This window comes from Poromitra crassiceps (assembly GCF_964638095.1).
Source record: "Poromitra crassiceps genome assembly, chromosome: 21".
NCBI classification, from domain to species: Eukaryota; Metazoa; Chordata; class Actinopteri; order Beryciformes; family Melamphaidae; genus Poromitra; species Poromitra crassiceps.
The window spans coordinates 11,799,810-11,813,812 of NC_139638.1; the positions used below are offsets into that span (position 1 = coordinate 11,799,810).

A 14,003-nucleotide genomic window follows, 5' to 3' on the forward strand; every position below is an offset into this window, starting at 1 on the left:
TAGAAGGCTAGAAGACTAGAAGGCTAGAAGGCTAGAAGGCTAGAAGGTTAGAAGGCTAGCAGGCTAGAAGGCTAGAAGACTAGAAGGCTAGAAGGCTAGCAGGCTAGAAGGCTAGAAGGCTAGAAGACTAGAAGGCTAGAAGGCTAGAAGACTAGAAGGCTAGAATGCTAGAAGACTAGCAGGCTAGAAGGCTAGACGACTAGCAGGCTAGAAGACTAGAAGGCTAGAAGGCTAGAAGGCTAGCAGGCTAGAAGGCTAGAAGACTAGAAGGCTAGAAGGCTAGAAGGCTAGAAGGCTAGAAGACTAGAAGGCTAGAAGGCTAGAAGACTAGAAGGCTAGAAGGCTAGAAGACTAGAAGGCTAGAAGGCTAGAAGACTAGAAGACTAGAAGGCTAGAAGGCTAGAAGACTAGAAGGCTAGAAGACTAGAAGGCTAGAAGACTAGAAGGCTAGAAGGCTAGAAGACTAGAAGGCTAGAAGACTAGAAGGCTAGAAGACTAGAAGACTAGAAGGCTAGAAGGCTAGAAGACTAGAAGACTAGAAGGCTAGAAGACTAGAATACTAGAAGACTAGAAGACTAGAGACTAGAAGGCTAGAAGGCTAGCCACCTTCAATAAACCAGCGGGAAGTCTGTCAGGAATGTGTAAACTAACAAAGGATTTGGACATTTTCTCTCTCATTCTCTCTCTCTTTCTCTCTCTCTCTCTCTCATTCTCTCTCTCTCTCTCTCTCTCATTCTCTCTCTCTCTCTCTCTTTCTCTCATTCTCTCTTTCTCATTCTCTCTCTCTCTCTCTCTCTCTCTCATTCTCTCTCTCATTCTCTTGCCTTCCTTCACGGCTTCTTCATCTTTGCAGTTTCTGCGAAAAAGCGTGCGTTGCCTTTGAAACAGTACACAGTAATACAGTGTACTGTAATAACAGTAATACAGTGTACTGTAATAACAGTAATACAGTGTACTGTAATAACAGTAATACGCAGACATCAGGGTTTGAAACAGTACACAGTAATACAGTGTACTGTAATAACAGTAATACGCAGACATCAGGGTCGAGCTCCCAACTCTGAACATTTAAAATGAGCGATCTGGATTCACAGCGGGGTGCCGTTTTACAGCGATGACGTCACGAGCGGCACCAGAGAGACTGATAGCCGCTCCCGGTGCTGGAGGAGCATGAATGAACGGCATGGTACTGTGTAGGGCCCGTGTTGAGTCTTTCCCACTGGCAACGATGGACCTGTAACCTGCCAGAAAAACAACAACTTCTTCATCACACCCCCGAGGGGCGCCGGCACTACTGACGGAAGAAAAAAACGACATGAAGCTCCGAATGATGAAGAAACGGTGTGGGGCTGCCAGCAGAATATGAGATCATTCTGAAGTAGGTGTAACAGTTTGTGTTTTTCTTTTTAAACCTCTCAAAAGCTCATTGGGAGTTGTTTGTTTCACCTGATAGAGAACACATCCAGACTGCTATCTATATGAGCACTATCTGTGTTGCCGTTTGTCTTCTTTCTGTGTATCATCATCATGCAAGTGTAACTGAGGTGAATCAGCGTTGATTCCTCGTGAGTCCAGTGTGGTAGCAAGTGGATTGGTTAAACTCACTCCCCAGTATAAAGGCATGTTATTCAGCTCCGCCAAGGGAGCTAGCTCTCTTGGTGGAGTGGTTAGTGCCTTTGACTCCCAAGCCGAAGGTCGTATCCACTCCTGGGCAAGCCCTTAACATGGGTTGCTGCAAGTACCATCTACACAACGCCGTTACACAAGTACTTACAAATCTCCATCGTAAGAAGTCATTTATTCTATTATTGAGTCCTATATCATTAGTTTCTTAAAACACTTAAAAACGGACAGGATTATTTGAATTCAATCAGATTAAGGCAGACCACTGCTGCACTACTATGCATTGGAAACAATTGAAACTAGAAGGGCACTTGGAGAGCGCAGACCCTCTGCCGAGGCCAATAGTCCGGTCTGGTATGATATGCAAATTCCCCGAGTCAGATCGGATCCGCTCCAGAATTTAATGGGTTCTTCGTTGGCCCTTCACCCTTGGAGGTAATCATTCAAGCCCACTGTCATTTTTTCCCCACTTGTTTTAAGAAAATTACAATTTTAGGACTCAAATGGACTATATATGACTTGATAGGATGGAGAAGTTTTTTAAACCTCACAGGAGTATTTCAGACAGCTGTACCAGTGAGAGGGTGAGCTGTACCTGTGAGAGGGTGAGCTGTACCTGTGAGAGGGTGAGCCGGCTGCCGGCCCGTTTGTGGTATTTGTTGGGACTCTCGAACTGAAGGTCCTCCCAGCGTATCCTCCACAGCATTCCAGCAAGCTCCTTCTCCAGCTTCAGTTTCCTTCAAAAGGAAAACCAGGTGGTGAAGTCAACAAGGAGAACAGACAACAGAGACCAAAAAAAGAGCCTCATAAAAGGTATGTGTCTGGGGGAGCGGGAGAGGGGTGTGTGTGTGTGTGTGTGTGTGTGTGTGTGCGTGTGCATGTGCGTGTGCGTGTGTGTGCGTGTGCGCGTGTGCGTGTGTGTGTGTGGGGGTCCTGATGGTTTAGTCAGCTAATGTTTTTCCCACATACACAGTTTGAACTGGGGTTACGCGATGATATCGGCACGTCACCAGTAGGCTTTAAAATGAAATATCAGCATCGGCACGAAACAAACATTTCTTCCGATATGACGATAAAATGGCACTTTAATCATCTAATTTAAATGCCCAAATGCTCCGTGCTCGACTAAATGTTTGACTAAATGCTCCGCAGCGCGAGTTAATACCATAATGGATGATGGAAGGATAAATCTTACAGTTTTGTTTGACAAAAAATGTTAAATCAATAAAAATATGGCATGTTTTACATAACCTAAGTTATGCATTGTTGTATTTATGTCTGCATCTGCCAGTGGGCCATCATGGTAAGAGTAGGCATAATAATGTGTTAATTAGAGACAGTAGAGACTTAATGTTCTCTTTTTCTCTGGAAAAAATGCACGCAGATATCGTAGTGGCATCAGATATCGTAGTGGCATCAGATATCGTAGTGGCATCAGATATCGTATCGGCATCAGATATCGTAGCGGCATCAGATATCGTATCGGCATCAGGTATCGTAGCGGCATCAGATATCGTAGCGGCATCAGATATCGTATTGGCATCAGATATCGTAGCGGCATCAGATATCGTAGTGGTATCAGTAATCGTAGTGGCATCAGATATCGTAGCGGCATCAGATATCATAGGGGCATCAGTAATCGTAGGGGCATCAGTAATCGTAGGGGCATCAGTAATCGGCCAAAACAAGTTGGAAAATATCTACATATCTGCAAAAAAGCCAATATCGTGCATCCCTTACAATGTGCAGTGGTTTCGTTCTTTCTGTAACTGCATCTTATCTGTAACGGCAAAAACTGATAAAAAATCCTTGCGAGCTGCAGTGAACCGTCCGCTCACCTCCGGATAATATACACAGTGTTCGGTTATCAGATACACGAGACGTAACCTTTTGTTTTGAACGGTCTAATTTGAAAATACAGATTTGCTCGGACAAATTGCATAAAATAGCAAATTGTTCCATTCGTGCACAATTACTTTAGATCGCCATCTTCCCAGTGGTATTTCCTGAGACACTGCTCTCAAATCTGATTCTAGAATGCTTTGCGTTCAGCCTTTACAGATGCATGTGTGTGCGTGTGAGATTTATCAGATGTTTATTTCAAGTGTCCATGTTCATTAACTGAACTGTGGTGAAATGGTAAACCAATTTTGTAGGTGAATATTTATATAATACTGATGAAAAGGTTCTTTCAATTGAATTCTAAAATAAGCATGACTACAGTGACCATGTTGTTCCTTCCTCGGGCCAATTAGTAACAAATATGTCACCTTTTTGTGGCCTTTAATTCTAGTGCTTCTTAGCCAGGTCAGCATCATTTTGAAAATGCCGTAACCGGAGGTGGAAAGTACTCAAGTACAAGTACTTGAGTACAAAACTACTCAAGTACTTGTACTCAAGTACAAGTACTTGAGTACAAGTACTTGAGTAGTTTTGTTTAAGGATTTGTACTTTTTAAGTATTTTTATAATGCTATACTTTTACTCTTAGTGAGTCATTTTAATAATAGATATTCTACTTGAGTACCGTAAATTCCGGACTATAAGGCGCACCGGTGTATAAGCCGCACCTGCAAAGTTGACTGTTTTTTTACATATATAAGCCGCACCGGACTATAAGCCGCGGGTGTTTTAATGGTATTTTTTTTTTTTTTTTTTATTGTGTTTTAATGTTTAATTACCATATGTAAGGGTTCATGCACAGAGGGGATTGTCGGGAAAGAGATGGCTGTTTGAGGAAGCTCACATTTATTAACATTTCAACAAAACAACATAACACAACACCACCTGTGTTGTTTTTTACAGTGCACACAGTGTCCGCGGTGTGGTGAAAAGAGGGCAAGAGAGGAAATTAAAACAGAAGTGGATTTATAGTTAGAAAGAGTGCTAAAAAAGAGAGATTTTTATTATTATTTTTTTTTTTGGAAAAAATCCATAGATAAGCCGCACCGTTATATAAGCCGCAGGGGCCAAAAAAGGCCAAAAAACGGGAAAAAAGCCGCGGCTTATAGTCCGGAATTTACGGTACTTTTAAATGTACACTGAGTAAATTTGTAAATTCTGTGGCCAGCAGCTCTATAAGTCACTCTGTTGGCTGGTCGGTTGGTCAACAAAAGCTTCACCACGCTTTAGCGGGCACAGTTTTTGCTCTAGGCTGAAATTTGGCATGGAGGTCAAGTGTGTGTGTGTGTGTGTGTTTGTGAAGGTGTGTGTGTGAAGGTGTGTGTTTGTGTTCATGACAATTGGCTAAAAGGGGGCGGTGGGGGGGCGGGGGAATTTCACAATGGTTGACATGGCATATCTGGTCGCAGCTATTTCAAATGTGCGCTTGTTGTTTTGGACACCGCACTATAAAAAAACAGCATGGTAGCATTGGGACTGCTCGCTAACAGGTCCAGAAGCAAACTGGTGGCTCACGCTCAAGATTGGCCAATTGAATTAGACTAAATTCGACAATCAAATTGTAATGATCACCATGATATCGTCAGATTAGTTCCGAAATCTCAGTTTTATTTGACCCCGCTGATAGCCATAGAGCTAAATGGATGTATGTGATTGTGATATTGCTGCTAGCAGCTCTATAGCTCGTCTGGCAAAGGAGAGAATGAGCAAACTGAGCATCCCTGCTGCATCTGAACCAGCTGTTCAGTATGAAAGACAAGACAGACAAAGCTTAGGTAACACTGCTAACATGTGCTGGATGTGTGAAATGTAATTATTAGGGTAAATAATTCAGATATAAATCATTTTTAAAGCATTAAACGCAAATTTACTTTTACTTGAGTACTTTTAAATAGGCTACCTTTTAACTCTTACTTGAGTACCGCACTTTATAGTACTTGTACTTTCCACCTCTGGCCCGTAACACTGTGGTAAGACACATCGTTCCCCCTGAAAAGTTCCGCCAGAATCCGGTCTGCGGTGTCTGTGATATCGTGTGACGGACAGATGAACAAACAAACCAACGTATGAAGGCCGCCCGTTGCTGCAGCCCCCAAAATGTCTACACAGCGTGACCAAATTAATAAATCTATCCAGCAATTTTCATGTCAGTGATATTTCTGACATGTTTCGAGTGTTATTTTTAAAGGGCAGTCGAACTGGCAAACAGCGAAGCGCCGAGGGGGAAGAAGACGCATTCCAGTGAATCAACACATCTGGTGCAGATCTCAGAGGAGCTGCTGTTTCTTCACATCCACAGATTTACAGCAAAGAAGAAGGAAAAAAAAAGACGTTTAAAAATAAAATGATTTTCCTAAAGCAGCAGTCCAGAGTTTTTTCAACACTTGAACCAAGAGTTTTTCTGGGAGGAAATTCATTTTTGGTCTGAAAGCCTTTTCAAGTGAAAAAGGAGCAGAGCCGCACACATTCCGACCCAATCTAAAAGGTGTAAAGCGCTTCCAGATGGCTGCAGGACATTATTGCAGCGTTTGCATTAGCGTGTTTTTACCCTTTCGCCCAACAACCACCCTAGTTGGCCTCATGAAGTAGCTAATTTTTTTCTCCTTCGCCCAGGACAGTCAAACAACTTCTGCAGGAGCTTAATACTTGTTTGTGTCTACAAATACTCCAGACCCGGTGCCTGCGTGCAAGCATGGAAATGTCACATCATGGCAACCATTTTGAGGGCAGGAAACCCCATTAAACCAGTGCCCTCCAACCCCCCCCTCCCCCAACCCCCCGAAAAAAGGTATTTTTCTATTTAAAGAGCCTGGTTTAGAGACCTCTGGCAGCCGGAGGAGTAAAGTGTGGGGCTCCACACTGGGTCTATTGTTTCATAAATCCCATATGTGAATACCTCTCCTGGACCAACCCCTCCATTAAAACAACAGACAGAGCCACTGCTCTGCTCAACATCCCCTCTCACTGCTGCCGAGCAGCAGACTCCAAAACCAACTGAGAACGGCAGCGCGTCCAAGAGGTTAAATCAATGGAGTGCTGCGGGAAGATATGAAAGACAGCCGCTCTCACCACTGTGAAAAGCACTAAGTGTTCTTCTGTTTGGGCTCAGTCGGGGTCACGTGTCGTTTGCCCACAACGCAAAACAAAGAAACAGACATTTCAACATTTCAACATACACGCTGCTTTTTATTGCCATTTGCTATCTCACCAAATGTGACGATTTCATTACATTTTCCATAAGCAGCAGTTGCTCTTCATATCATGCCAGGAATGCAACCTATTAAAACAAGACGATCCAACCATCCTCACATTTCTTATAAAAATAAAATAAAAAAATGACATCAATACAAATGATGCAGTAAAGGCCTACCTCAGTCCAGCACAGATTGATTAATTTTGTTATACAAGAGTCGGCTGACCAGTTGGGAATAACTATTGACAGAAGAACTATTGACAGTGGTAAAAGTCCAAAATGTGCACGTTCAGTGGTGTTTGTTATCGTTGTGTAGCTCTAGTGCTAAACATGGAGGCTTCTCAACAGTTTGGAGATCTTTATGACGGCTGGTATAGATCTGCTCTCCGCTGTTGTTCATCAGCAAGTCTCCATTTGTTTCTGGTAAGACAAGAAGAACATCTGTAAGGCTTTGGTGTCAGACAGAAAAACAAAAACAGAGGGAAGGAAATCAAACGTCCTATGTTGGTGTATTTCATGCATTTACCTGAACAGGTTTATGTTTTCAAATCGACAGATTTCAAGGTGCCACAGACTATACATATATATACATATATATATACGGTATATATACATATATATATACGGTATATATACATGGTATATATATATATATATATATATATATACAATATATATATATCAATGTATCATATATCAATATATATATCATGTTCTGTCGATCTGACTATCTGACTTTTTGAAGATAAAATGTGAAAAATGACTTTCAATATTAAAAACTCACTTGATGAGAGGAATCTAAAATATAGCATTGAGTCAAGCATCAGACGAGAGCAGCACCCAACATGTGTCACAGAATGTTCTAGATGCTTGTTTTCATGAGGTGAAGAAAAGGGTCAAGAGAGGTCTAATGCTGCGCTCATGTGCTGTCGGAGTCATCGGAAAACCAGATTCCGACTGGGAAAATTCACGTGAATGGCCGCTCAAGTCGAAACAACAACTCAGAAATTCATCCAAAATTTTGGTACACGAGTTGTCGACTTGACGTCATATATGCAGAAACCATAGAGGCAGAAACATGGCGGACAAAAGTAGAGGCTTTGTTGATGGCAAATAACCTTTTTTATTTTGCTCACATGTCATTTGAAATATGCTATTACCTTTAGTTGCTGTCCACGTAGAGTGGCCTAGATTAGTTGGAAAAGGACCATCCGAGGAGCACATGAATGCAGCATTAGAAAAGAAAACTTACCAACCAAAACTTCAGGAAGCTAGCTAGCTAGTCCGTTAACAGGTCCGTCCCCGCAGTTCCGCAGGTCCGAGACCTGCGGAACAGAACAGAAGACGTTAACAGGTTTCAGACTCTGCATCTATTTAGCTTTGACTTATTTTAATATTGAACATGGTCAACTGAATTCAGGTTTAGTGATTTTACCTCTGGTGGACAGCTGCTCCTCCGTCTTTCTTCCATTATTCCTCTGATCAAAATCCACTCTGATTGGCTGGTGATTAACACTTTTTTGTGTTAATAGTCAAGTATTACAAAATTAATCCAGATAACCGGTATATGATTTGTTAGTGTGAGCTGCGTGTAGCGGGCATATAAAACAACTCGGCTTTGCTTCAAAATCAGTATGTTTTCATTGGTAATGCACACTGTTAGAGAGCTTGGACAGATTTCAAGTAATGACTCATGGTGTTAGTGTTGTGTTTACAGAAGCACTGTGTGAACCCACACGTCATACATGAGGCTAATGTGCTGCGTTCAAGAGCCATGAAAGAGGAAAAATAGAAAAACATCAATCGTATCTTATTACATGCAGATTTATCCATGACATTAAGCAGAATTTAGCAGTCCTTCACTTCCAGTAGCTTAGTAATTGCTTGGGGCGTACGTGATTAACTATTTGCATAATTAAATGAGGCCCAATCTGATACTCTGGGGAACGATCATAATTTCAAATTAATTTGCTTTGACTGCTGATGACTAAGCACAGTCTGTGCCTGGAAGTTATAATCATTAAAAATGTCACAAGCAGTTATTTTATCTGAAAGATACATGAGTGCAGGGGGACAGAGTAATTAGCCGTGCACACTAATTAAACATCTGATGGCATAGAGAGGCAAAGTGACCGCCTACTTCCTGCTTCAGCACTGTACCAGAGATTTTCATCTGCCATTTATTTTCCTATGGACATTTCATAAAATGCTTAGAAAAATAGTTTTACTTTGTCAAACCAAACGGTTCAGATATATTTAGAATCGGGAGAGACCATAGAACATTTCACTAAGACCAAAACTTAAAAAAACAACTCCGGAAAAATATTTTCTTTAAATCCGTGATTTTTTTTACGCTTCCGTCCGAGCAAAATGTTATGCGGTCTCTCCAGTTTCTAAATATATCTGAACCGTTTGGTTTGATGAAGTAAAACTATTTTTATATGCATTTTATGAGATGTCTATGGGAAGATAAATGGCGGATGAAAATCTCTGGTACAGTGCTGAAGCAGGAAGTGACGTTCACTTTGGCTCTCTATAATGAAAAGTACAGCTTATATTCAAAGTTCAGATATAGAGGATCGCAATTACAGCTCTTGAACTTAAAGGGGAACGCCACCAATTTGAACAATTCACATACAGTACATGTTATTCCTGTTTCTCCTGACAGATCAATCAATACTTGCGCGCGTGCATTGCTCTTTGTAAAGCTACAAAGAGGAGAGCTAAGCCTTGATGTTGCACCACTCTTTCCTAAAGCTATGAATCAAAGAGGAAACATGCTTTTTGATGCCACTGTGATGTGATATCAGGCACTGCTCCAAAGACAGTGACTGGAGGTGATGACTTTGTTGACCCATAAGGTTTCCCTGTGACTTCTTGCACCCAAAAGATGTTTAAATCTGGGCTCAGACCCGTTAGCAATGCTAGAATATGAACTTTGTTTTTTGAACTTTTCAGAAAGACGCTGGTGTCGGGTGCTGCTTTTCTGGCAACTTAATCATGGAGAAACTATCACAACAGAGACAGAAAGGCTCAATTGTGGGAGTAGATTGGCTGGACACTTAATATTTCTGGTCAGTGTTGAGCTAAATCACTGTATGTGTGTTGTTTGCTAATGTTAGCTGTCAGCTATCAAGCTACTACCGCACTGAACTAACGTTAGTTTCAGACTGCTTCCTTGTATACTGTGCGCTGAGATCAGTGCTTCCCAGCGTTTAACGGTCGGAAAAATACGCTACGTGGACACAGGCCTAATGCTTTAACTGACTTAACCACAGAGAACCTGCTTTAACTGACTTAAAATGCTTTAACTGACTTAACCACAGAGAACCATGTAAATGCTTTAACTGACTTAAAATGCTTTAACTGAGTTAAAAACATGAAAATAAGACTAGCGTTAGAGGAGTGGAGTACATGTGACATGACAGCGAAATGTGAATTCTTAAATAACAGGCTAATGATTATTAGTTGTTGGATTGTATCTCAGTTCACTTGGCAACTCACACACCACTTTACAAGCATCACCTGCTGAGCCGTTGCCCTGGCAACAATCACGTACATTCCACACTGGCACCTATAGTTGCATAACCCATGGATCCTATTGAAAGACAGTCTCTCTCTCTCTCTGTCTGCAGCCTCTCTCTCTGTCTGTCTTTGCAGTCTCTCTCTCTCTCTCTCTGTCTGTCTTTGCAGTCTCTCTCTCTCTGCAGTCTCTCTCTCTCTCTGTCTGCAGTCTCTCTCTCTGTCTGTCTTTGCAGTCTCTCTCTCTCTCTCTCTCTCTCTGTCTGTCTTTGCAGTCTCTCTCTCTCTGCAGTCTCTCTCTCTGTCTGTCTTTGCAGTCTCTCTCTCTCTCTCTGCAGTCTCTCTCTCTGTCTGTCTTTGCAGTCTCTCTCTCTCTCTCTCTGTCTGTCTTTGCAGTCTCTCTCTCTCTCTCTCTCTCTGCAGTCTCTCTCTCTGTCTTTGCAGTCTCTCTCTCTCTCTCTGCAGAGTCTTTGCAGTGTCTCTCTCTCTCTCTGCAGTCTCTCTCCCTCTCTTTGTGGTCTCTCTCTCTTTGCAGTCTCTCTCCCTCCCTCTTTGCGGTCTCTCTCTCTCTCTCTCTCTCTCTCTCTCTCTGCAGTCTCTCTTTCCCTCTGTCTATCTGGGATCAGATAAGCTCGTCTCTCACTGGTTCTTCTGTAAGAGCAGAAGCAGCACACAGTCCTTTAAGTGTCAATCCAAACGACTCACCTGTAAATGAGGAAACTGGAGATCCCGAAAATGATGAGCGCGAGGCCGGATCCCACAGCTACGATACCCAGGACTGGCAGATGACCTGGAAACGGGGGAACCGGATTCCACAGTCAATTGTCTCTCATATGTTCAACAGATGTCCACATTAATATTCCTGACAAAAAAAAGAACAGTGCTACCAAAAACACAGCTGGGGTTTCTTGAAATATCGAGCAGCGCTGCTCTAGCAATCTAGCCACCACAAACACTGCTAACCCTAACCCTAACCCACCACAAACACTGCTAACCAAGATTTATGATACTGTTAATCACTGACATGAAACAAAGACCATACTGATACTGCCTACATTTTTTTATCCCATTTTTATCCCCCATTAGTGCTAATTTTAATTTATTTATCCTGGTTGCTGCTCCACCCTCTGCCGATCTGGAGAGAGCCGAAACTGGCTCCATGCTTCCTCCGAGACATGGGCAGTTAGCCAGCCGCTTCTTTTCACCTGACAGGGGAAGCTTCACCGGTAGGACATAGCACGTGGGAGGATCACGCTATTCCAACCAGTTCCCCTCCCTCCGAACAGGCACCCTTAATGACCAGAGGAGGAACCACATTAGCAACCAGGATATTGCATGTTTTGTTGAAGGGGGTTCCTATATGAAGGAAACCCCCGGGAGGCACAGGGAGAACATGCAAACTCCACACAGAAAGGCCCTTTTGACGACCCCACCTGGGCGGTGGGCACTCGAGGACATGCGTACGTACGGGCACGCACTCCTTCAGCGCTCACAGCGTCCCAGGTGGGAATCGAACCCAGGACCTTCTAGCTGTGAGGCGACAGCGCTTACCACTGCGCCACCGTGCCCCCTAATACTGCCTACTGTTAATCACTGACATGAAACAAAGACCGTACTTCTGACATCGCCAGGGAATTTTAACACACCTCATTAGAGTTTTCAATTCATTTCATTCATAAAATGGCAAATTGAAACAATCTAACCCTGAAAAAAAAACCAGGAACATTAATTATAAGCGTTCATTTGTCACTAGCTAGAGAGAGAGAGAGAGAGAGAGAGAGAGAGAGTGCTGTTGTGAAGCCAGTGGCAGGCAGCGCTAAAAATAGCCTGCTCCACAGGCGAGAAACATAACATACAGTATATATACATGTAGCTGTTAATGGTACCATTATTACTGCCACTACTGTACATCTCTCTCTCTCTCTCAAACCCATCCGCTCAGGGCAGATGAACGCCCACTAAGAGCCAGGTCTGCTCACGTTTTCTTCCCCGTTAAAGGGCTTCTTTTCCTAGCCGCCGTCACTAAGTGCACGTGTGCACCTGTGTGCACCTGTGCACCTGTGCACGCTGTTGTTGGGAAATTGTTTCATTTGTCACGTCACATGACGACTAACTGTAAATGTGTGTACTGCATACTGTTTGGATGCTGTGTGCTACTTCCTACCATGTATGTTTCCAATGTGTGATTTTATCTACTGTGCAACTGCAGGACGGAGTTCAGCACACATTTCCCTAAGGGGACAATAAAAGTATATATTATCTTATCTTATCTTATGACCTGCAGTAAAATCACCAGTGCATAATAATAATAATATAATAGCCAGTGCATGTGAGAATTGTTTCAATTGTTGTGATTTGGTGCTAAATAATAATAACTAAATATGAAATTGATTGATTGATATATTGATTGATTGATTGATACACACAGAATGTGTGAGCAAGAGAGATGCACACTTTTAGCCTGGGTAAAGCCAGCCCCCACGTGACCTGCTCTCAGACAGACCCTGCTCACTAGTCACTGAGCAGGGTCTGTCTGAGAGCAGGTCACGTGGGGGCTGGCTTTACCCAGGCTAGCACACTTTGCCGTACTGTAAAAAAAAAACTCTATGTAAAAAGGTTGTACAAAATGGTTTGTTGTAAAAACAATTGCAAAGCAGATTAGATACTGTAACAGATTAGATACTGTAACAGATTAGATACTGTAACAGATTAGATACTGTCATTTACAGTGTAAGAGGCTACGCTATGTTTACTGTCACAGCATGTGTTGTACTGTCTCTTTACACTGTCTTGCTGTGTGTGTCCGTCTGTACTGTCAAATTCAACTGCAGTAAAAGTCACAAACACAAATGACTGTCCTTTGGCGATTCTGACAGTGACTTTGTGGAAGGCGACATCCAGGCTCTCAACTCAGAATATCATTTGCGGATGGCCTCAGATTACATAGAGGGATAGAGTCAGATTTATCGCTCTCTCTCGCTCGTCATCCCCTTCATACCCAAACACATAATTGCAGTGGTGTTCCAAATGAGAGTATTGTGGCTTAGCAACTATATCAGTTCATATATCACTATATCACTATATCACTTGATATCGTCTGTGACGTTTCCATCTGAAAATGTTACTTTAGTCATACAGCGAAAGATCATTTCCAGCTCTTCATTTTCATACGACATGCAAATATCACACTGTACATTTGTCCTCCTCGCACTGCGTCGACGTAACACGGCTCAACAACATCTCTTCATCACTAAGTCCAAATGAAGATATCGCTGCTGACCCTGTTGAAATGATACTGACACCATAACACAAATGCAGGCCCACAGCAATATCCATCTTGACAAGCAGCAATATGATCCTGCATCAAGTCAAGTGAAGAGAATCTGCCACGGTCATTTCATTCTGCTGGAACATCCTGAAATCAGCTCCTCCCACTTGCCAAGCTTGTGTCATTTGATTGTAGAAAATGTACATGGGAAACAAGTGTAATCCTCTCAGCATTCTGTCAGATTTAACACTCAATCCGAGACTAAACAGCTTGTTAAAGGAGAATTTCGTTTTTTTTCAACCTGGACCCTATTTTCCACACTGTATGTGTCTAAGGGACTCATCGTGACATATTAATTTCAAATTGGTCGAGTACTCATCGAGATAGCCTTGTTTACAGCTTGAGCAATGTGCTCAAACAACTACACAGTGTTTATACATTATATACTACACTACATTATAGTCTTTGGCAGTGTTGGGCAGTAGCTTGCTACAAG

The 14,003-nt window shown here is 42.5% G+C and overlaps 1 protein-coding gene across 1 annotated transcript in view; it reads right to left on the reverse strand.

Annotated features, from left to right (window-relative positions):
• The window catches only part of npr2 (natriuretic peptide receptor 2), a 102,272-nt gene that overhangs the window by 48,672 nt on the left and 39,597 nt on the right, over positions 1-14,003 (reverse strand). The window contains exons 8-9 of the mRNA XM_083657802.1: positions 10,945-11,029; positions 2,240-2,360 (exon numbers count right to left, since the gene is read on the reverse strand). Of these exons, the coding sequence (XP_083513928.1) occupies positions 2,240-2,360; positions 10,945-11,029 (206 nt within the window). The remainder of the gene's footprint in view (positions 1-2,239; positions 2,361-10,944; positions 11,030-14,003) is intronic.